Raw genomic sequence first — 24,857 nt, forward strand, 5'->3', positions numbered from 1 at the left:
GTAACCAATGGAGTTTTGCCAGTTTTTCTAGCAAAAAAAAATTAGACAAGAAAGTCCAAATCAACAGGTCTCTTATTTACACGACTGTTTTACACGAAAATCTTTAATGCTCACCAAAGCTGCATTATTTGATCAAAAATACAGCTTAATTTTCAGCATCATTACTCCAGTTTTCAGTGTCACATGATCCTTCAGAATATGCTGATTTACTGCTCAAGAAACATTTTTATTATCAATGTTGAAAACAGTTGTGCTGCCTAAACTTTGTGTGGAAATCATGATAAAGTTTAAAAGAACAGCTTTTATTTGAAAGAGAAATCTTTTGTAAGCCTTTACGGTCACTTTTGAACAATTTAATGCATCCTTGCTGAACAAAACTATTACTTTTTTCATATTAAAAAACTTATCTTGCAGATCCCAAACTTTTGAACCGGTGAAACCAGCTGGTTGCTGTAAAAATACATAGTTTTATACATTTCTCGCTGATCCAGGTTGATAAGATATTCCTGTACATGATGGATCTAGAAGTTTAGTCAGCACAGCAATGATTTTAAAAAATAAAAAATAAAAAAATAAAACAGAAGAAAACCAGACAATACTTGGTGCCAAAACCCTTGAAATTAAGCTGTATGACAGATCACATGACAATAACTAACACAGGAAAACACATGAGTGCCATTCTCAAAGCTGGCCGAGCTCCTCTAAATGAAGTTCAAGCACGGTACACACTGGTGTAGGGCTTTTAAAGAGGGCTTTTCCTGTTGCTTTAACCATTGCCTAATCATAGTGGGTGATGGGCAGAACAAACATGCACAACACTTCAGAGTTCCTGCCGCACAGCTGCACAAACTGACAAACAACCCCGCCGCACACATAAAAAAGCAGCAAGTTTGGCGGGTGTTTTTTGCCCGGTGCTATGTGTGGAGATCTGCCTGGGGCTGTACAAACAGCATTGCCCGTGCACTTTCATTAAGCCCTTTGATAGAAGGCCAAACAGTCTGGTATGGTGTTATCAGACGTGGGAGATCATCCATCATCTTAACCATTTCATTACAGAGGATTAGCAGCTCAAAAATATTAACTCTACAAGCTGGGAATCAGAACTGTTTGTGGTGGCTGTAAACTCCTGCAAGCCAATACGATATTCATAAACGCAACTGATTTTTCTCTAGTTTTATTCGGTTTTGCATCTGCAGAAGGTATTATCTGATACATTGTGATAAATCACAACGCATCATAATATCATAATTGGATAGTGACTGACACTGTGCCAACACTATGACATAGACCCAGCATGCCTGTGAAAGAGAGTGAATCAGCAGCTTTCAGTCTCACGTTTGCTTTACTTTTACCCAATTCAACGCAAGAAGCCAATTTGACTGCAAACTTATTTAGTTGACCAGCCCTCATCAGATATTGGAAAAATGTTTGAAATCCTATAAATGCACAGAAATAAATATTAATAGGCCCTGAATTTCAGTGCAGGATTGCACACAATTTTATTGATTTCTGCATGTTATGCAATTTTAACATGGGAGATTCCTGCAAACACTTGTTCACTATAGCATCCTAAACTGGTTTTTTTTTTTAATGAGACTGTGACCAAACTCCAAAATTGACAAAACTCTGTAAGATGGTAGAAAAACTAGGCATTCAAATTAGGCTGTGTCATGCATCCTCAAAAAAACTAACAAAAAAAAGTACACAAGGAAAAAGAAAATATGAGCCAGACTACAATAAAAACAGTTGCTTGCAACAAGAACATGGTTTCAGCCGACCGGCAAGTTTATGAAATGAATTATTGCCTAGCAAGAGCATGAAACCATCGAAATTCAATTGTGCATGATAAACAAATCTGGTACTCAGTTGCCAATTTAAAACCCTCAAGCAACACCATTTGAGAATCACGACTCCAAACCAGACAGTAGATCATCTCTGCTAGTCAGCAGAGTGTGTTCAATATCTTGCATTAGGACAGCTGGTGTAGTGACTGATGAGGGTGGGTGCAAGGGAGACAGAAGAGGCTCTATTCTTAGTTTCCCACCCACTTATTCCCTAACTTTAATAAAAAGCACTGCTTTACCTGACGTAACGGCAGAGAGCTGGTTCACAAGCCACAAGACCGTTCACATAGTTAATTAGCAAAAGAACACGTGTGTAACCTCAGTAAGGAACATTACTCAGTAGATGGGAATGAGTCTCTGGCGGGTTCTGCAGCTGTTTGCAAGGCAAGTAGTTTGCTGATATATGAGGTTAAAGTATGGAGGGGGCACTGTAAAGCTGACATGCAATGGTGTAAGTCACCAGAATATGAGCCAATGGTCATTTATCTCTACACTTCTTCAGTATGAGTAGAGCATCCAATGAGCAGGGGTGGAGAATCTAAGGAAGGGGCACAGTGAGAAGAGCGGGAGTGTGATCTCGGTCTATTTAATGTGGGTTTCTGTGCAGAAGCTCACTCGCTATTGATGCATTCAAATCTGATGACGGATTTTCAGCATTCTCTGAAATTGGTTTGGATAAATGAAGATTCAGCTCAGTCTCTGAACAAAATAATAAAATTTCAAACTAGACTGTAAATAAAACAAATGACAGATTATTGAAGCACGATCCTATATGGACTTAGAAGTAATGAGACAAAAAAGATGGTATTGTTTAATTTGTAAGTTTAAGAGCTGAAAAACTGAGAAAAAATATGATTGCAATGTAAAATGTGTGTTTTTTTAATTCTTCAGGTTTGCTGTGCTAGTTTGTAGGCCTACACAAATGAGTAGTTTTATAATCAATATTACTAAATTAATAATCGCCATCATTAATTTTGTAAATAAAGTAATGGAAATATTACCAATATACTATATTACTATTACTAATTTCACAGTAAAAAAAACGAATTGAGTATTTAATGAAACCGCAATCATAATTTTGTTTTAGTAACTGTAGCTGGGCGATATGGCCAAAAAAATTATCACAATTTGTTCATATCAGTTGATATTGATAATTATCACAAATTTCCTTCAAGTTTAAAGACAGATTTTTGCTCCAAAGTAAAAGTTGTAGAAACCAGACCATTAATTTTTTTCAACAAAATAAATATCTTAATTTCTGCATGTTCTAATGAGTGATATTGTTTCAAATCAAGAAACAGGTTTGTGTTGCCTGATAATAATAATAATATTACTTTTTTGTCTCTAAGGAATGCAAATTTGATAGTAGTAGTAGTATTGATTTAGGATGCAGATGTAAATTTGTTTATCATCAAAATCAAAGCGGATAAATGGTCCGTGTGTCGTGGTTCAAATGCGTAGTGCTCTTTCATTCCGCTGTTGGCGCAAACATTATCGAAAATTTATCAAACTCTTATCGTTTTAATCGAGAAATTATGTCATGATAATTATAATTTTTGAATTATCGCCCAGCCCTAAACTGTACTAATGTAACACTAATATTTAAGCCTCAATTTCTTCATTTTCAAACATTAAACCATCTAACTTTCATTTTGGTGGGAAACCAAAGGAAAACAGGTTGGAAACGGGTTACAACTTTGTTGGGTTTCTAAACTTTTTTTTGATTACAAATGCTTCATTACAAATTACATTATATTCCCAAATGCATATTTAATAAAAGAGAAAAAACATAATTTAAAGTGAACTGAGCCACTTTGAGAAACCAAAAACATTGTTATGCGCAGCACGTCTGTAAATGAAGACAGTGCCAGGCTTCACTTTGCAATGCACACTGGATGTATTTAATTAAATAATATGAACACCTTGCGATTTGTTTACCGATCTAAGCCATGTTGCGATTATGATTTTATTAAGTTTAATTTCTCAGCCCTTGTACAGTCAATTCAGACTTTGCATACACAAGCCATCACTCTAATTGAGTTATGAACTAGACTGATTAGGGGCTGAAGAATGTGGCCTACTCTACTCATTTCCTGCCAGATTCAGAGATGACACACAGCACTCCTCCCATTCACAGCTTAGGTTTGAGTCACAGCGATGTGAGGACTGGAGGGATATGAGAAAGGCCTTATTGCACACACTCATGTAAAGCCCCGCCATATGCAATGCTGAAACACAAGATGTCGGGCCCCCAGTGCGAATTAAATATCCATGAGCTTTTCCGGAGTTATCCTCCACCCTCTTTCCTGGCTCTTTGTTTCTCTTTCTCCCACTTTCCACGGCCAAATCCTTGCTCTGTGCTGAAGATTAAACTGCGGGAACCGCCATTTGGTAAGGTCGATGGGAACGCCAGAGGCCTTTAAAAATATATCCCCATCCAAACTCGAACAAATGAGTTGTCAGCCAAGAGGGTAAACTGGAATGCTAAACCTCCTCATGTGCATGAATAGACAAGACATTTCCTCAGGCAAAGATACAGTAGGTCAGCCGCTCCGACTTCCATGGTGGATCCGCCAAACTCCCCTAGGAAGAAGCACGATGATGGGGACAGGCGGGCAGACTTCCCCATCACTGAGTCACCAGGTGTGAAAAGGAAGGGAAACCTAGGGGTGGGCGATATGGGAAAAATATCATATCACGATTTTTTATAGAAATATCACGATTCACGATTTTTATCCCGATTCTTTGTTAGTTTTACTATTTTGGTTTTACAAGTTGTCTGAGCATTACAGCCAAACTAGAAAGACAAAGATGCATGGCAGATATTTAGGCCAAAGTGGGTGAAGATAAAAAATCTTTGTCATTATTTTATTTTTCTTATTAAAAAATAAGAACAAAGATACACATTACAAATACACATAATATACAAATAAAACAAACAGTGCTTTATTTCCAGGTACAATAGGTGTATTTAGCAGAGCATTCAATGAAATTGAATGAACAAATATAAAAATAAAACACTAGATAGACTGATTCCTAAAGCAACTGTATTAAAGTTTTTCAGTCAAGAATAGTGAGGGATTTTTCTCTGTGTTTTGTTGTTTTGTTAACGTTAAATGAATAGTTCCCCCACAAATTAATATTCTGTCATCTGTCTGTCAATTCTGTCATAATGTTGTATTTTTATATCATCATTTACTCAAAAGTTGTTTTAAACAGAAATGAGTTTCTTTCTTGTGCTGAACATTTATAAATGATATTTTGAAGAAGGTGGAAAACCAAACAGTTGCTGGTCCTCAGTGACTTCCATAGGATTTTTCTTTCCTACTATCAAAGTCAATGTAGACCAGCAACTGTTTGGTTTTCCACTGAGTAAATAATGACAGAAATTAAATTTTAGGGTGAACTATCCCTTTAATGACAGTCGACAGCATGTTTAGTGTCCTGTCCCTTTAAGAGCTGCACGCATCTAATATACAGTACAGGCACGCATCCGTTTCTCTCTTAACTATTTACTTTCATTTTAGAGATAACCAACTCAGTCTGTATGTAAACCTTGTGTGTTTTGACAGTATTAGCGCAAAATATAACTTAGTTGAGTAATCAGGCGCTGTTAGACAGGCGTTTTAGTGCGCGTGCTTCAGGTGTATGCGCTAAGAACAAGCGCACGTCAGACCAGCGCGCGAATTAAACATTTAACCAGCAAGGCTTGTATGCAAATAATGTACTTTTGCGATCGCGAATAAGTGCAGTGTCCTGTCTGAGTAACTCTACTGCTGTATGTCGTGTTGTACAGTACATAGAGACGGCGGCGCCAGAACTGTATTTGACAATGTGCGCGGTAGCGCGATACTACGATATTTCTTCAAAAGCAGATCGTGGAGACATTTTTATCGTCCACGATCAAAAATCGTCATATCGCACACCCCTAGGGAAACCTGAGCCATACCTTGGGGGAACGAGTGGTTAAAAGCACAATACATAGGAATGAGAGAAATGCATTCAGTCGGCAGTGACTGGAGGAGAAGGACATCCTAAATCTGATGTGTGGCGCATTAATCACAGCTCTGAGCAAACACCATAGAGACTGCAACCTTATGGCGACAATGCCGACAGATGTCTGCCTGTCTGTGCTTTTCACAGCTTGTCTGACACCATCAGACGTACTCAGATACAACACGCAATGATGATTATTGTGCTATCAAACAAACTTAAAACAGGGTCTGGTCTGCACTTCGAGAAAGCTAATTGGTTCCAGAGTGCACTCAATGAACACAGAGAGGAAAGGCAGGAAAACAAGCTTGTAAAGAAACAGGCTATTTATGTTGTTCAGTTTAGAGAATTGCCTACGGTCAATTGTCATCCCTGTAGAGATAGGAGCGATGCTTATAGCGACCCCGATGAGCATCTGCCCCACACAGAGACAAGAGCTGAGAGGATTGCTCCCACTGAAGAAAAAAAAAAAGCCTAAAATCGCAATGGCCTACTTATGCGCTGTGTCAGGAGCGAGAAACATTATCCTGAAAAGTACCGTCTTCAAGTCTGACGGGCTGAAAAAAAATCCCTGCATTTAGCGTTTCTTGTTTACAATAGCAGAAAGAATGCATCCTGGAGCATTGTGCGTGTCCGGTAGTGACCTAGGGGAGGTGGCTGTGTGACCCCTGGGTGCTGTTCAGTAACCTAAATCCAGACGAGGCGCGTGGGAGCCGGCAAGGCTGCTGAGAGAGGCGAAAATCACCATATGAGCTCTTCATCCTGTCTGGAGGCCCCACAGACTTACGGCACTGTACAACACCACAGTGCAGTCTCACACACATGGACACTAGGGTTGTAACGATATACCGGTATATATTGAACGTACACTGATATCATATTGTAAACATTTGCATATCTACGGTTAAAAAAAATAAAAATAAAATAAATAAATTATATATATATATATATATATATATATATAAAATGTCACCCGCGCATATGCAATTTATTTCGGCTGCTTCACTCTGCTGAAATGACAGAGACTGTATCTAATTTCCATCCCCCGCCGAAAAAAAGTTTAAATTTGCAGTATGGGAATACTTTGGATATTTAAAAAAAAACACGAACGTGGGGTTGTCCTTGAGGATGAGTCCAGTTTGCAAAAAATGTGGATGCAAAGTGGCTGCAAAAGCAGGCAATACATCCAACATGTTCGCTCATATTTGCGGACATCATCCCTCCGTGCAGATAAAGGTATGTCGTATTTATTTCAAGTTATAAGGCCGTATAATTTCCGTGATGCAGAGAGAATCCCGGTGCAGTCGTGAACATGGGATTTACAGTATAACGTTAACGAGGTTGTCACTTAAAACGCACCTGATGGATGGATCAATCAAAAGCAGATATGAGTGGCGTCGTTTTATCTACTACATACTGAAGTATGCGTGCATGACACTAATGGTGTTTTCAGCATCTACATAAACATGAACATCAGCAGAGCTGCTCTGAGAGAAAACCAGTTTTATTTGAGAAAATCCATTGTCAAATACACTAAACTCAAAGGTCTGCTACAACCCGTCAAAATAAAAGTTCAATTTAACTTGAAGTCCTGACAGAAATAAATTAGCTTTGTACAATGTACTTAAAAGTCATGACAACAATAATAATATTCTTTATAATAATTAATTAATTTAAACATTATTTTTAAGGAATATCATGTTTGTCCATGTTTTAACTTAGAATACCTCTGTTGTGCATTTTAAAACATTATAGATATACATAAGGCTTATGGCTTTATTTTGTAATTTTTTTTGTTTTTGTTTTTTTTTCCTCAGAAGGGAGGCTTACTTTCATTAAAATGATTTCAAGTTTTTTGCAATAAAGGATTTGTTCACTCAAATAATTTGTTTTTATTCTTTTAAGAGTCATTGTTACTTATAAGAATTATTGTTTAATATATACCGTGAAACCGTGATATTTTCTGAGACGATTATCATACCGTGAAAATCTCATACCGTTACAACCCTAACGGACACAAAGGCCTACCACGTCACACACTTTTATCAGGGCAACAGGCTGCATAAAAAAGCATTTTCCAAATATTTGTAGGGATAAAATAAGAAAATTAAATAAAAGAATCTGTAAGCTCCTGTGTTTGCATCTGTCACAAAACTTCTTTCAATTAAAAAATGCATTATTAAAATAATTGGGGATTGGTAAGACTTTTTTGTTTTTATTAACTAAGGCTGCATTTATTTGATCAAAACCAGTCAAAACCGTAATACTGAGAACATTTCTATTTTAATGTAATTTATTCCTGTGGACAAACTGAATTTACCCCCATTATTACCTCAGTCTTCAGTGTCACATGATCGTTCAGAAATCATTCATATGCTGATTTGCTGATTTTGATGAATTAAAAATTCATCAAAAAGAGAACAGCTTTATTAGAATCAGTGTTCTTTTCTATTTCTTTGCTGTCACATTTGATCAATTTAATGCATCCTAGCAAGAATGCACTGGAGACTTATTTTAAAATAGTAATAATAATAAAATAAAATCTTACTGACCCCAAACTTTTGAGTTAAAACATGTCTAGGAATGGGACAGGATAAGTTTGTGAGGATGAATGAGTTTATTTTTAGAGGCAGGGATTTAAATGGGATGAATTTAGAATTAAAGGTCTCTCAGAAACATCTTATCAGGGGTCTCGTAGATATCACCATAAACCAATTAGTCATTTTGGCAACCCACTGACTAGTCCATGATAAAAATGTGGCATTGCTTATCTTATATTGCTTATCTGAACTCTCACTTGTTTTGAAAGTGGTGAGACACATATAAACTTAATGTCCTGCGTTCTGAAATACTGAAGTGACTGCTTTAGTTAATGAACCCAGCAATAAAAAAAACACAAACAATAAAATCACATAATAGAGGTCAAACGATTTGGTTGCCACTGACACTGAGTGACCACAATACAAAGCCTCATACAAATCATTCTCACCTATGACTCTTCAGTTCAAGGTGTAGAGTCTTATATAAGGGATGAGTCTACCGTAACACACAAGGTTAAATGGTGTGGCTTCAAGTGCATGAACATCATAATTACATAACAAAAACCTTGAGTTCAAAAAAAATGATTCAAAATAAGACTAAGGTTTAATACAAAACAACAGATATGCTATAGTGGTCTGAGTCATATGTGGTGAGGACAGAATGTCTATGAAACAGCACTTTAACACTGCAACATGGCTTAAACTTAAACATTTTTTGTTTTTCACCCTTTTTGAAACACCTTTTTGCTTTATTGTAGCTAATAATTTAAACAGTTTAAATTGTGTAATTACACGAGAACTAGAAAATTTTTTAAAATTATATCATTATTATGTTTCTTAAAGGGGTCATCGGATGCCCATTTTACACAAGTTGATATGATTCTTTAGGGTCTTAATGAAAAATGGTAGTGTAAAAAACACCTTTACCCTGTAAAAATCAGCTCTGTTTTCAGCACACTGTTAAGGCCCCGATATACTTCAAACGAAGTTCGTTTTCATTCTTCGTTTTTGGGGGCAAAAATAACTTTGAAAAGACTGAGCGACGGTATAATGTTTTCGAACATTCCAACAACACCCCCACGCTGCTGGAGGCGAGGTGTAGATTAATGTAAACACGCGACGCTCGCGCGCATGCCCTAAACACAACAACGATGGTGTATCTAGGTCTTTTATTAAACTGGATAAATTATTACACGTTTTTATATTTTATGTGTTGTCATAATTTGAAAAAAACAAAGGTTTATTTGCATTACATTTATTTTATACCTTTTAAATTCGCTTATTGAAAGAACAACAGCAGCAGTATGGTGTAACATTTATTAAGTTCGGTTTAACTTAGCTTATTAAAGACCGTGTGCCAGAAATAGGCTATATTACTATTATTTAGTAGAATGTACCTAATACTACTACTTACTACTACTGTTAATTTTTTTAAAAGAAATAATCACAAAATATTTTAATTTTAATAGTAAATCCCCTTCATTTGCCAAAAATGTAAATGTTTAATTTTCATTCATTCAAATATAAATTAATTAAAATTGTTTCATGCCTTCATCTGATATCCAGTAAAATTTAAATACACAACACAGAATTTCTGAGGGGGAAAACACATTTCATAAGGCTACTGTAAGAATAAATAAAAATTGTTTGTATGCATTCAAATAATAGACATGCTAAAACACAGAATTTGGTAACAATAAAACATAAGGTGAGAAAAAAATAAAACATTTCATACGGCCCTAAACGTGTCATTTTTGTTACACTTTTAATAAATTAAAATGTTAAATTGTATAATTTTCATGATTTTAATGAATTAGACATGCTTTTAGATTAATAGCATTTAATTTGACCATTAAAAAAAAAAAAAAAGAGTCCAGAAAAATTCAAACGAAAAAAAAAAAACAGAATCCAGAAAAATTAAAATGGAAAAAATTGAATGTAGAAAAAAATTTAACGGAATTTGGGGAAAAGTAAAACGGATTTCATAGGGCCCTATATATGGAAATATTTTGGTTATGAAGCAAATGAGAATATCAACAAATAGACCTTTGGATTTTAATTAGTGCATGTATTAGTAAACGTTAGTTTCAATTAACATTTAACTAAGATGAATAAATAAATCAACAAATGCAGTACCTCAAGACATTTTTTTGTTCATGTAAAATATACCGCATGTCCTCGACTTGTTACATTTATCTTTAAATTAAAAAAATTACCCCCTTAATATTGTGGCAGTTTTTTTCTCCATGGTATCAAAAATGGTATCGAATATCGATATTTTTCAAGGTATCGTATCGAAGTTAGAAACTCCAGTATCGTGACAACACTATTACATGGAGCGAAGATGAAAACAAAATGCCATCGAATCGTTTCTGAAGACATTCAGAACCTTCAGAGGTACATTCATATAATTAATTCATTCATAAATTCATTTGCATAATTCCCTCAGCAGTCTTTTAAAACCTCCCAGCTTTTCCGCTGTATTTTCACTCAAAACGAAACTACTCTGCTGCTGTGCGCAAGTGAGACTGTTACTGAAAACTGTTCTTTATGCTGGACAGTATTTATTTATCGTGAGTTGTTCAAATCGCGGTAATCAAATACAGTTTTAATGATAATTAAAATATGAAACTGTAATACTAACCGTGGGGAATTTTATCATGATTTATCGTCAAACCGGTAATCGTTACATCCCTAGTGGGTCTAAGGCAGTGGTAAGCAACAGACGGCCAGCGGGCCAATAGCAGCTGGTTCTGAAATAGATCTGTCATGACAGCAACAGTTACTCACAATCAGAGCATGTGAGTGGAGAGGTGTTTTTTTTGAATGGAGCGAGGAGCGGATTTTTTTTAAAGTCAGAACATCATGGTTTTCACTCGCTCCAAGAGTGCTCCATCACCGCTCCACTCACGGATGTGAGGACGGATGTGTACACACACTTCCAACACACATTTATGTTCAAACAACTTGAAAAGTGAATTTTGCAACCCCTTTAAGCACCAGTTATCTCTCACAGGTGAGGAATACTAGCATCGAAGCTCCAAAAGCAAGCAAACACACAAACTCAGTCACATTTCCTCTGTATAACAACTATCTGTTGCTTTCATTCCCAGAGCTTTCCATCAAGGCATTTATTTCCAAAGGACGGGTGACGGCCTAGCTCTGATGCTGGCTCAGTGCTGCAGATTGTCCGAACAAACAGTATCCGCTACAGGGCTCCAGACTGCGACTAAAACGGTCGCATTTGTGACCAAAAATATTCATTTGCGAGTTAAGTTTTTGCTGAGGTCGCCACTGGCGACTATATATATTTTTATGTTATGTTTTGACTTAAAAATTGCATGCAATGCCTTTTTTCCTGATAGTTTTGCAATCACATCTTTTGTTAGTGGGAAAAAAAAAAGAGCTTCAAACAGTCCTCTTCTCTGCCGCACAGCAAAACACAGCTTCGTTGTGCAGAGTGAGAGAGATCAAAATGACGGAGACATGCAAGTAAAGGTGCACAAAAGCAGTGTCTATTTCGTGCACAACTTGAACAAACTACAACAGGTAAAGCTGTCAGATGTGGAAAATTGGCAATATAGTTAACAATTCTCGTTTATAATCATTACTAATATGGCTTCTTCTTATCAAGATCTTAGTCCAGTGGTTCCCAACCTGGGGGTAGCGACCCCCACTAGTGGTCGATAAAGATTTACAAGGGGTTGCCAAGCTCACTCTTGTTTGACCACAAGATGAAATTCCCGACAGCTTTGTGTTACAAAAACTATTGTTATTAATATGCTTCCATAGGATGTGACTGGAAGCTAGACCGATAGAATTTACAAATGGCCGCGCCCATTTTTACGGCAAGAGAAAGGTGGATAAAGAGGAGCATTTTGCTATATTTATGCGCTATTGCATATTAATATTTTTACTTAACCGTTGTCTACATGATTCAACTCCTTCTATAAAATTGCAATTTACTAATGAAAAGAAAAGAAAAAAACAGACTGAATGTGTGAAAGACATACAGTATGACAACATTTATAAGATGCATTGAAGAGGAGCCCAAACTACTCCAAGTGATGTTGACATAGTTATGGCCCATGATATGGTATAGATTCTGTGTAATGAACAGTTCTTTGTGACGCATTTCAAGTTGGAAAATACATTTTGTTCCCACTTTTAGTGGACCTTAGTTCCCAGGTCATCTACAAGATGGATTAAAATGATGATAAATTCAAGAAAAGATGAGACAAAACAGTATGATTGAAATGAAAAAGTAAAAATAAAATAACACACGTTTATTCTGTGGCACCTAAAAAAAATTGTTTTCCTTATAGGAGCCTATGGCTCCTTACTCTATTTTTTTGTCTGGAGCCCTGTCCTACAAACCCGCAGCTGGACTTCACATCAATATCAGGCCCAGGAATGTCTGAGAGGCCACATGCTCTACATACCTACACAACCATGAACATGAAATGATCACGTGCAAGAGGACAAGGAAGAGAGAAAAAAAAAAGATAAGGAACGGGGGAGAGGAAAGAGAGGAAACAGACAAGTAGGCAGCACGTGACAGAAATGATAACAGCAGAGTGCTGCTAGTGCTCCTTAATGAATAAGCAGGATTCCCCAGAGTCCAGCTCTCTGCTTCTAGCACAGGCTCACATACACAGGGGGCAGTAAGCCTCTTTTCATGCAGCTTCTTGCACCTGATGCCTGCCACAATAGCTGGCCATGCCATGCAACAGCCTAGTACACAGAGCATAATCCAGGCTTCAGATGCTGTACATTACAAAAAAATACGCTACTGGGCAAACGATTATGGAGAGGTTGAGTTTGCAAGGGGACATGGGATGTTCAATAAATCATTTATAGCGTCTACTCTAAAGTCAGCACATCAAGTCAATATAACAGGCAAACATGGCTGCATTTGCATTACAGGGCTTAATGCACAGATGCCATTTTTACGCCAACTGTTTACATGCACTTAAAACTGAGTTTACATGAGTGACCGCCAAGAGGCATTGTTAGAACAACATGTCCTTGCTAGAAATATGTTAGGGAATTGACAAAAACATCACAATAATGCAATTAGACAATGATCATATGGCTATTCCCAATAAACTAAGATAGACTTGTTCTTTTCTTGCTATTCACACTGGAGATGCTCACTCATACCAGTTATTATGATAGAAATGCAATTTGGTCATTTTGCATACTCCAAAAAAGAAATAAAAACTCTTATTCATGTCAAATTCGTGCACACAAACTTAGACGACAAGAGTGTATGTACTTGGTGTTTCCGTTTGTATTTATGCTCTTTTTCTTTTAAAGTTACCTTAATGCAAAAACCATTTCTGACATGTCGTAAAGTGCTTGACATCTTGTCCAAACAAAGTTCTGCAGCTACATGTACAGATATGAAAAGAAAGCTGTTATAGTGGATAATTAATGTTAAAAACTTGTGAAATAATCTCATGAACTTAAATGTTCAGATGGGTATCAGATTTAGAACCACATAAAAGTAGCCCAATTTACACACACACACAAAAATCAGATCTGTTCGCAAACATTGGTGGTTTCAGTAAAGCACATGGTTTGGCACCCACTGTTTAATGCACATTTGCACTGCGGTGCATAACAGCATTTCTAAAAAAAAAAAAACATTCTTCTTGCAAATGTTTAATAATTATTAAGAGTTTCATTATGTAGCCTAAACAAAATGTAGAAGAGTGTAAACAAGTATTTGAGAACATCTCAAATTTCCTTATTGCTGCAATGCTAATTGTGAAGTGCTAAGTAATTAGAAAACAAAAACAGTGAGCATCAAACTAGCATGTAAAACAAGTCATTGGAATTCTGAACTGTTAGACCACTAATATTTTGAAAACAAAGCAAATATGCTACCAAAACATGATACTAGTGCAAGTAGACATCCTGGGCTAGCGTTATACAGCTAATAATATCAGAAAATGCTATCTATATCTACAAAACATCAAGCACAATGACAATTCCTGAGCTAGATACAAACCTTCGTCCTGATCAAGTTAAATGCATAGTATAATCCGTTTAAAACAGGACTCACAAAGATCTAGCATTTGATAATGAGTAATTATTCAACACTATGTATTTTGATTGGATTGAATAGCACACCTGGAGTCTAGTTAAAGAAATGCTAATTGTGAAAGCATCAACACATCATTTAGTCTATAGAGGCTTTAAGAAACAGCTTTGCCAAAACACCTTGTAGCTTTACAGGTTTTGGAGGTATACAACAGAGTCTCACTAACACCACAAGTTAAACACAGCTGTTTCACAGAAACAAGCAAACATCTTGAAACCTGAAAGCTCATGGCCTTAAAGTTTATCATCCCCATGTGTGTGAGCATGTTTAAATGTAACAGCAACAGTGAAAAAGAGAACTTAGAAGTAGAATACAAATGAAGGACTCGGTAATGTTTTGCATTCTTATACGGTTGCATCCAGACTGCCTTATTCATTAACACAACAATAAAGCCCAAACAGCCCAACTAATCCACAAAATATACCTTCAGGGTGAAACCCAGTTGAAAACATGTGAAGTCAAGTGCTTTCTCGGGGGCATTATCAGCACAGACCTTTCCAAGTAATGAGGAAACAAAAATAAGAAACTTGCATTTCTCCCTGATTACTCTGTAACCATGATGAGGGCAATAACTTCTGAGCAAGCTTTTAAAAAAATAAATAAATTAAAAAAAAACGCCAGGAGGTGCATGCTCCAATGACGACAAATATTTACAGAATTCTTCCCCTATAATGAAATTACAAAAGGGTATAATCAGGTCATAAATGTCATTCATCTCAATAATCTAACATCAGGGGCCCGTTTCAATAAGGAGGTTCAACCAACTCGGAGTTTAAACTTGAACTCTGAGTTGACTTACTCTGAGATGGGAAACTTTTTGGTTACAGAACAGCTGAACTGAGTTAGTTTACTCAACTGTAGGTTGACTCGGAGTTAAGTGCGTGCACCACGACTATGAAAAGTCATGATCAGCGGAGTGCCGAAATTACGATTCACCATGGCAACAGCTCCCGCCAAAAAGACGTCAACTTCCGTCAATGCGTAACATTAATTCTTAATAATTGTCTATAACTTAATAACTGTTATAATATCAGAGGTGAAAACAGTAAATTATTGGAACTAATATTCATTTTAATGGTATCTCATGGCCACAAAAAATAATAATAATAAAAAAAGGGAAAAAGACAGAAAAAAACCCAAGAACGTGTCAGCAGCTAAAAATTAAGTATAAAAACCCAATTCAATCAAGGTAAAGTTTTAAACATGAAAGGTTCATGGGTGTGGGCTAAATGACTTTACAGACATTTGACATTAAATATCATTCAATGTCTATTTCAATGCACTGTAGCTTGTACCCACATAGTCTAACACTCTTTTCACGCAATTAAATATTCTATAATCCAACCGGTTACATTTCTTAATTAGAGTAATAAAACTAACTACTGACTTGTCGACGGCAAGAAGGCAGAGAAAGAACCTGCACCAGAACCACTGACAGATGAAGAGGAGATGGTCAAGTATGGAAAGATTTCTAAAATCCAAAAGTAAAAAGAATAACTTTTGCTTTTGCATTAGGAAATAAAGATGACCAAACAATTGTGAATAATTTGTTTATTTAACAGCTGTGGTGGTGGTTACGGCTCGTACTACCCCACCATCTGGCATCCTTTCATTTCATACAGTAATCAGTTTCATAAGGTGCGATGGTGGGGATATGCTTGTCATCAGTGCATTCAACCACACTGGAAATCCTGAAGGAAATTCTGATTATTTCGGGTTACTTCCACAGGTCACAGAAAGATGTTATCAAGTGAACATCATTTCTCAGATTAGCCTCATTTAAACCCATTGCTACACCACTGACCTACAGTCCTGTGAAAACTCCTCTTTGTTTGTGAATTTGTGCCCAGGAAAAAATTATCAGAAAGAGCGTGAGAGCGATGCACACGTTCCTTAAAATCTGCATACAGGACTTATAATGTGCTCTGCATCTCAGATGTTTTAAAGAAAACTACCATTTAAAATGGTACCGCTCAAATAATTATGCACATGAATACGGTAAATAATAAAATAAAAAAATAAAATAAATTATAATAACATAAATAATAGGCTATAAGGTATTTAGTCTTGTTTCCATGAAGGGAAAAAATATTTAAAATATTATTTTATTTTCCAAATTATCTGGCAATGGGGTAAGAAATTAAAAATAGACTATTCTTGTTTCTGTTTGCATTAAGATTATTTTTCTTACCCTATGGAGAACAATTTTATATTTTAACAAGACTAAATATCTAGATAATCTTTCATCTATAGAAAATGCATCTTGACTTAAGAATTTTTAAACGTTTGTACTTGAAATAAGACAAAAATACTCAATAAGAAAAGCAATTTTGCAGCGTGAATGAATGAGGTATTAAAACATCGCTAACACTTTAAAAATGGGGAGGAGACGGAAAGAAACTCTGGGTTTACCAAAGAAAACCTGCTCCCGACCAGGTTAGGTTCACAGAGTAAGTTACCACGGTAACTGACTCTGAGTATAAATTACCTCTCTTTCAGAAACGGGCTTGACTTACCCTGCTTTCCCGGGTTTGACAAACCTCCCATTTTGAAACGGAAAACCCAGAGTTTCCCTGATTTCAGGTTTAACATACTCAGAGTTTTCACTTAACCTCCTTTCTGAAACGGGCCCCAGGTTCTACAATTCAGTTGGATGTGATCAATTTAGAAATATTCAAACAGTTCAAAATCTTATAGGTGAAAACACACATCTTAATAGGCATGTTTTTATTGTTGCAGTCTACTAATCATTGTGTCAAAAGAGGAAATTGATAATTAAATTTGGTTCTATCAACTACTGAACACAACACCACAACATAAACTATTACTACTGTGCACAAAACCCACAATATCGCTCAATCATGAAAAGAAATGATTGCAGAAGCCACATCCTACTTCCTGTTGTGTGAAACAAGAACCCAAATTAAAACGGACAAGCAGCAGCAACAAAGCAGGGAAAAGCATTGCAAGTGACACCATTAACAGATACAAACACACAATTAAAAACAATTAAAAACTTCAACATCATGTCAAATGAATTTGGGAAAATATTCCAGGCCATCAAACATAACACTGTACTCCCAAATTATTTAATGTACTTGTTTCAGTGAGGAGAAATTTAGAAAGAAATTATAATTCAACATTCAATCTTGCCTTTATCTGGTAACTCTATTGTTATCCTCAAGCAAAATAACATCAGAAAAAGCATACTGCCGTCAAAGCCTCCTAGACACTGTAGTGTGAAGGTGTTGATTATCAACACTTTAAATCTTCTAGGAATCTGTGTGCAAAAAAAGGTGATGCAAGTTGACTACAAACAATTTTTGATCATTATTGTCAAAAGATCACGTTTTTAGGCTAACACGTGGGGTTAGGTACAAGAACCGGTTCTTTTGCCGATACTTAAATTATCTGACTCGTGTACCGTGTTGAACTGAGTGTACTGAACCTCTTGAACCAAAAACAGTTATTGTTATGTTGCACTAAAGGCTCGTGAGACTTGACTAGTTATTGACTGGATGTGCATATGCCGTTATGAAGTTAAACATACATGAATTTGTGTTAATATATGTTACCACATTATAGTTTTGGGGTTTTTTAGCATTCCAAAATAGTATAAAGCCTATTTTGAATGACTGTACCTATGCCAGTAAAGTCATAAAAATGTGTGTAAATATCCTTGGTGAGAACAGCATGTATTCATCAGTGTATATCTGTTCTGAAATCATCTCTTTCAGCAACACTACTGAAGGCAGCAAGTACAATAAGAACTGCATTTTATTTTTCCAAAAATGTATTTCTTAAACAAAATTCTAAAACGATCATTAAAAGGATCGCCTGCCCAAAAATTAGGGTGAGTAAATGATGACAATTAATGTTGTTTCACACCTGTATGTCTACAGAAATACACACATAAAGATATTTTAAAGAACTTTGGGAACCAAACAACATTGGAGGCCACTGGCATTGAGTTCTCAAAATATCTTCTTTTATGTTCCACAGAAGAAATAAAGGGTTTAAACAACATGAGGGTGAGTAAATGAACTATCCGAAGGAATTGTTGAAGTACCTGAATCATTAAGAGGAATCAGAAGCAAAAATCATTCAATTCCTTATGATTCCCACACCCGCTAATATGTTTAGGTAGCTGTCCATCACACTCAATGCAGTGGTTTCCAAACACTGCCGTTCTCTCTAATTTACACCATGTAAATTATATCAATTGGAAAACCATTAAGTGAAAAAATTCTAAACATACTGGCAAACAAGAAGCTGAGAATAACACTGAAAAATAATATCCTCTCACCCAAACCCCTAAATGCAGCACTGCTGCATCTACTGATGACTGTCATACAGATAAAAATCTTGCAAGCTTTGGTAACCCAAACCTCTGTACTTAAATGCCCTGTGAGACTAAACAGTGAAGCAGCCACTGAAGAGATTCAACACTCATTGTTTCATGAGACAGACGTTCCTTGTCCAATTAGAATTCTTTTCATGGGCCCGGGGGGGAGCAGCACAGCTGGAGGCGCTGGGTTTGTCTGCGGCCCGACAGCTCTCCACCTCTGCTGTGGACATCTCTTCCACAAACAAACTCAAGTGGCCACAGAGGAGATGTTGTAAGACAAACACATCTGTGTAAAATAAAGACCGCCTCATTCAAAGCTCTCGTTTGTGTGGGAACACAATGTCTTTATATGGTGTCGTCACTGCATTCATCAAAGCAGTGCATAGTACAGTGTTGAGTTTGACATCAAAATAGTTCTGCCAGACAAAAATGGACATTCTCAAACATTCTCACATTAAAATGACAAAATGTCCATGTAGTCCACTTGTTCTAGTGGCATACATCAACTGGAAACGGAGGAAAAGCAGTAACACTACAATATGGTTAACATGAACCAGAGTTACCATTAACTAAGCAAGTAAAATACTTTTAATGCATCTATTAATCTTAGTTCACAATAATTTCAACATTTACCAATTCCTTATTAAAATCAAAACTATCTGTTAATATTATTTAACGGACCTGAGCTAACACTGAACATCGTTTTTACTGACAAACGTTAACAAAGATGAATAAATACTATAACAAATGTATCACTCCATGTTAGGCAATGTCAATTAATGCATTAACTAATGGGACCTTGTTTTAACAAAAACAGAAAAATGCTTTTAACCTTGTCCCCATTGAATCTATAATGCCATAAAATGCATATAACTTTGTAATTTTGCATTTATTAATCTTTCTATTCCATAAACACAGATATGTCAACAGCAGATTTGGTTTAAAGAGAGCAATGCTCCAGGGCACTGTCACTATCTCTGTGATGATATCAATGAGATCAGTACGCATCAATCATATCCTGTGCATTTCCAAGAAGCGATTTCAAAAGAGAAGGGAAAAATATCCTCCCTGTGAAACCCCCAACAGCGGATTGTGAAAGAGTAGCCTGTGTTAGCATGTAAAGACCAAGCATTGTAACCCTTTCTTAACTTGCTTAAGTGAGCAAATATAATAAGTAACACACAACACAAATATTAATGAATAGTTTTCCACACGTGGCAGTCTTAATATCTTAATATCTCGGAGACACATCCATCCAGATGAGAGGAACCGAGAAAACAGCTGCCTCTCCTCTTCATCCGGTTAATACTCAGCTGATTTATGACTAATCCAACCTAACAAACCGTGCAGGGGGAGCTGCTTTCGGCCGATAACCTTCACATAAGTGAAAATAAAGCAAGATCACGGACTATTGCGCTGTTTATAGAGATATGAAGAAATGAAAGACTGCTTGTCGCGTTAGCATGCGTTTAGCATGAAGAGGCAGGCTGCTGCAACTCACCCCAGCAGCAGAAGCAGAAGCTAGCAGGAGTCGCTTAGCCTTCCATACACACATTAGCGACAACAGCGGCGATAACGTAACCAGAAGTATAAAATGATCATTAACCCAGCAACGACACAATTAAGACGATAGAGAAGCTCTTATGTTTTACCTGTCAGTCGGATTTTTATGCTTGACCCGTTCCTTCGAGTCCCAGGATTCGACATCACTCCCACAAAATAACCGACCAACTTTCTCTCAGGATAAACCCAAGACGCTCGCTGCAAGCGGATAGAAAAACGTATAAAAACGCGCTACGCTAATATGTGGGCTGTACATGTGTTTCTAGGCGGTAAAACGGTTTTATTTCCGTCTGGCAAATCCCCTGTAGCTTTCAGACTTAACAACACAGGCTAACATTTTTTGAGCTCAACAGCGTTCTGACATCACGTTAGTACAGCTGTACGTGCACGTACTCGCGGCTGGGCGTGCGCGCGCTCTCTTCCGCCTGCCGCTGCCCTCCAGTGCATCTGTGACCCTGGAGCACAAAACACAAAAAATAAGGGGGCAGTTTTTTTTATTGATATTTATACATCATCTGAAAGCTGAATAAATAAGCTTTCCATTGATTGTTTTGTTAGGATAGGACAATATTTGGCCGAGATACAACTATTTGTAATCTAGAATCTTGTAAAGATTTTTGAGAAAATCGCCTTTAAAATTGTTCAAATTAAGTTCTTAGCAGTGCATTTTACTAATCAAAAATTAAGATTTGATATATTTACGGTAAGAATTTACAAAATATCTTCATGGAACACTTTGGATCTTTACTTAATTATTTTTAGCATTAAAGAAAAATTTATAATTTTGACCCATACAATGTATTGTTGGCTATTTCTACAAATATCTCCATGCTACTTATGACTGGTTTTGTGCTCCAGGGTCACATTTGTGGTACCTAATGAAGAAGGAGTTGAGATGTTGTCCAAAGCTAAATTACTTTATGAAAAATTGTACTATGTTGGCTGTTTTGCAGCGATGTCATCTAGAGTATTTTAATTAACAGTTTAATTGCAAATAATTTTAATAAATATTTTCTAAAAGACAGACAGATTGAAATTGAATAGAATATTAAAATTAAGGACATTATGCATACATTTGAACTGATTTAAAGTGATGTCTAGGAATTCTGGTAAAGTCATGTTGTTATTTTGCAGCTTCCTGTAACATTTTAGTTTTGGTAGAGGTTGTTGTTTTGGGTTGTAATAAATTACCAGATGATGAATGTAGATGATTTACGTTAAATTTGCATTATTCTGATTGCATTAATTGTGGCTCGATAATTGTTGTGTGGTAGAAAGCGAACAAGGTTAGTCTGAGCAATAGGAGAAGGGATTGGATTTGAGGAGTTTAGCAACTGGAAACAATAGAGCCATTTAATAGTGTTGTGCAGAAGAAAAGCCAATCCACATAAACAGCAGGCTAATGAGGGAGGCAGGCCACACACTGGCCTTTTTCAGTCCATCACCACTTTAATGAGCAGAGAGGCATTGCGCTTTTGGCATTATAATGAAATGTATTTGATCTGAAGACTCATTAAAAATGAAACAAATACATATTAATGCATTTAATTTAATCAGTTCATTGTGTGGGATGCAATGTGGTTTAATGATGTACAACCCAAAAATGAAAATGATAAATGGTTGAATAAATGGTAACACTCTAATGATTGTTATCGAGGACATCATGTAATTATGTCATGTCTTAAGACCACAGATGACAAACACATTTATTAATCATAAGATAATGTTAATTTTACTGCTGGCAAATTAAAACTAATATATTGAAACAAAGGGTTAATAATACATTGCATCAATGGGGTTCAGTTATAATGTTATGAAGTAACAAAAAAATATATATTTTAGTTAAATTATGAGCTTTAGCTGTGGTAGTGGTTTTGTGCTTTGGATTTTAGAAAGTGATTGCAACACTAGAGCTTAATTGAATACCAGACATGAGTTGAGTACAGAGACAGTCATTGAGGATATCTAACTACATTCAATGATATATGTTTTAGAATGTGATACATATTATGTAAACTACTCCAATTATGAAAGAGTGCAAACAGATTATGGACAGAAACCTTATTGACACAATTTACTCATTCAGTTGAGATGATGTAGTTCACTTCTGCCACCTCTTGGTCATAATATGTTTATGATAAGTGCAGGATTTGATTGTTTGCCAACTCAAAGTCTCCAAAAAATCTCTTAACTGAATTGATAAAGTAGGAAAGGACTTGAAAGAAACTGTGTGTGAATGAATGAATGAATTTAATTAGATTTAAATCATTTAAAATACATTAGTAATTTTCTAAAATAAAATAAAAACATAAAGGATTAAAATTCAATTTTAAACATTCTATAAAAGAGACAAAGAATGCCTTAAAGTGCTATTAATATATGCTGATAAAAATCCATATTTTGAGGTAGGCCTGTTAATATACATAAACACGAGTCAAGAATAAATGTGACGGAGTGGAACATTATAAAAGCAAATTGGCTGCTTCTTTCCCTGTTCTCTTGGTTGCCATCAATAAATTGATAGTAAATAGTAGAAAACATTAAATAAACAGTGTCTGTTTTATATGTCAGTGATAACTCAGACTTTTATCCAAATTATAGTTAATGTGACTCTACAGATGGGAAAACCACTTCTATAATCGAAAAGTTTTGGTATTAATATTTGTATTTATTTTTAAATAATTTAAATGGAATGTGTATGACTGGCTAATAGTTATATGGACATGTTAAAATGTACCATTGTTAGATGAAGATTGGTAGATTGGTACTGCTTTTTGCCTTTATAGCTACATTTTATAATGGTGAATTTTACGTATCTCAATATTAAGAAGGTAAATTTAGCCATCTAATTAATGTACGCAGTTGTCAGGAATATCCTCTGAGTATCCAGGGAGCAGCATGTGTGTTCACAGCTTTGAATTAGCAGCCTTAATGATCCCCTAATGCTTGAAGTGGAATATTGCTCCACCACTCTCACTGTGTGTGAGATAATAACACAACATGGCCACATTACAATCAGTAGACAAATCACAGACAGACGTTTTTCACTTGTTCATTCTTCCAGAAGCTGCTAAAGTGTCACTAGCTGATGACGAGAACAAATAAGGATTTCTGGTTCACAAAGATGATTTTACGTTTTACTTTTCACACACACACACACACACACACACACACACACACACACACACGTAAAGGATAAGAAACAATAAATGCAATCTTATGCGATTTATTTATTAAGTCAATTGAATGTGCCATATAAATAAACAAAAAATAATAATAATTAAAAAAAGAAAGAAATAATAATATATTCCAATTATGAAACCAGCTCTAAAACATCCATTCATCCATTGTGTGTTATAAATAATACCACTGCTCTGTGTTGAGAACAGAGATGAGCTTTAAAATATCACATATTCCTAGTGGAGAAACTGGTGCCAGCAAGACCATCCGGTATTTTGCCAATGTGGGAGCCACTGGAGGGAAGCAGCTTCAGATTTCAAGGTAAGCAAATGGTTTGGATACCCTCTCTGTGGAACATCATGCCCTGTTCTACAAGCCAAGGGTTTACACCGAATCATTTACTCTATTTTCCCCTGTCCTAAAGCCAGGCCATGGCAATGCTGAAACCACCAAGAACAACAAGTCTATCTCATCTTGTATATTCTCCTACCACAAAGGAAACAATGTACAAAACTTACATTAGAGCAGCATACTCAATTCTTCTGAATCACCTTGTCCTTTTTATTCTAGGGGAAATTTATCTGACTTCACTTCTAAGATGGTTGATGAAGATATTTGAGAGTCGACTGACTATTAATGCACTACTTTATCACCTTTAAAGCAGCTCTGTATGACACTCATCTGAACTTTGATGATTTACTCTGATGATATAGTAACTTCCTAAACAAAAAAGCATGGTAAAAAAGATCCAGAGGCCCATTTTGAGCTAATGCATTATGCTGGAACTATAAGTCTACATTTGAGAAAGAAAGATTTCCATGTTGCTATAGATTCTCAGCCAAAGAACATCCCATGTTGATTACATCAACACATCCCAGGTGGTATACAACAAGCAGGATGGCTATGCACAAACAAAGATCCACTGAGCGAAACAGTGGTGGGCCTGTTGCAGCCCTCCATGGCTTTCTTGGCTCAGCTCTTCAAAGCAGAGGACGCTCCACTAGGCGCAAAAAAAAAAAAGAAAGGGGCTCTTCCAGACCATCTCAGCTTTCTATAGGGTACTAGTCACCTATAAATATAACAAAATGCCTGAACTTCCTCACAAAATATACTCTTTTTTTTTTTTAAGTTGATATTTCCTTTGGACCCAACAGGAACAGCTATAAACTGATGACCACTCTGTCCACTGTATACTGTGCCAAATGAGTTTAAACGATCAGGTCATTTATATCGGTTTTGTATTTCGTTCTTTTTATTAAAGGAGCAGTTCACCCAAAAAT

General features: G+C 36.1%; 1 protein-coding gene across 3 annotated transcripts in view; it reads right to left on the minus strand.

Annotated features, from left to right (window-relative positions):
• The window catches only part of LOC306868964 (E3 ubiquitin-protein ligase SMURF1), a 49,951-nt gene extending 29,127 nt beyond the window's left edge, over nt 1-20,824 (minus strand). For 2 of the 3 annotated variants that reach the window (XM_079415461.1, XM_079415462.1), the window contains exon 1: nt 20,487-20,824. In XM_079415461.1, coding sequence (XP_079271587.1) covers nt 20,487-20,541 — 55 coding nt within the window. In that variant the 5' untranslated portion in view covers nt 20,542-20,824. The remainder of the gene's footprint in view (nt 1-20,486) is intronic. The other variant, XM_079415463.1, reaches the window with a different exon arrangement.
• Between the last annotated feature and the right edge of the window lie 4,033 nt (nt 20,825-24,857).

Source organism: Barbus barbus (genome assembly GCF_936440315.1).
Source record: "Barbus barbus genome assembly, chromosome: 4".
NCBI classification, from domain to species: Eukaryota; Metazoa; Chordata; class Actinopteri; order Cypriniformes; family Cyprinidae; genus Barbus; species Barbus barbus.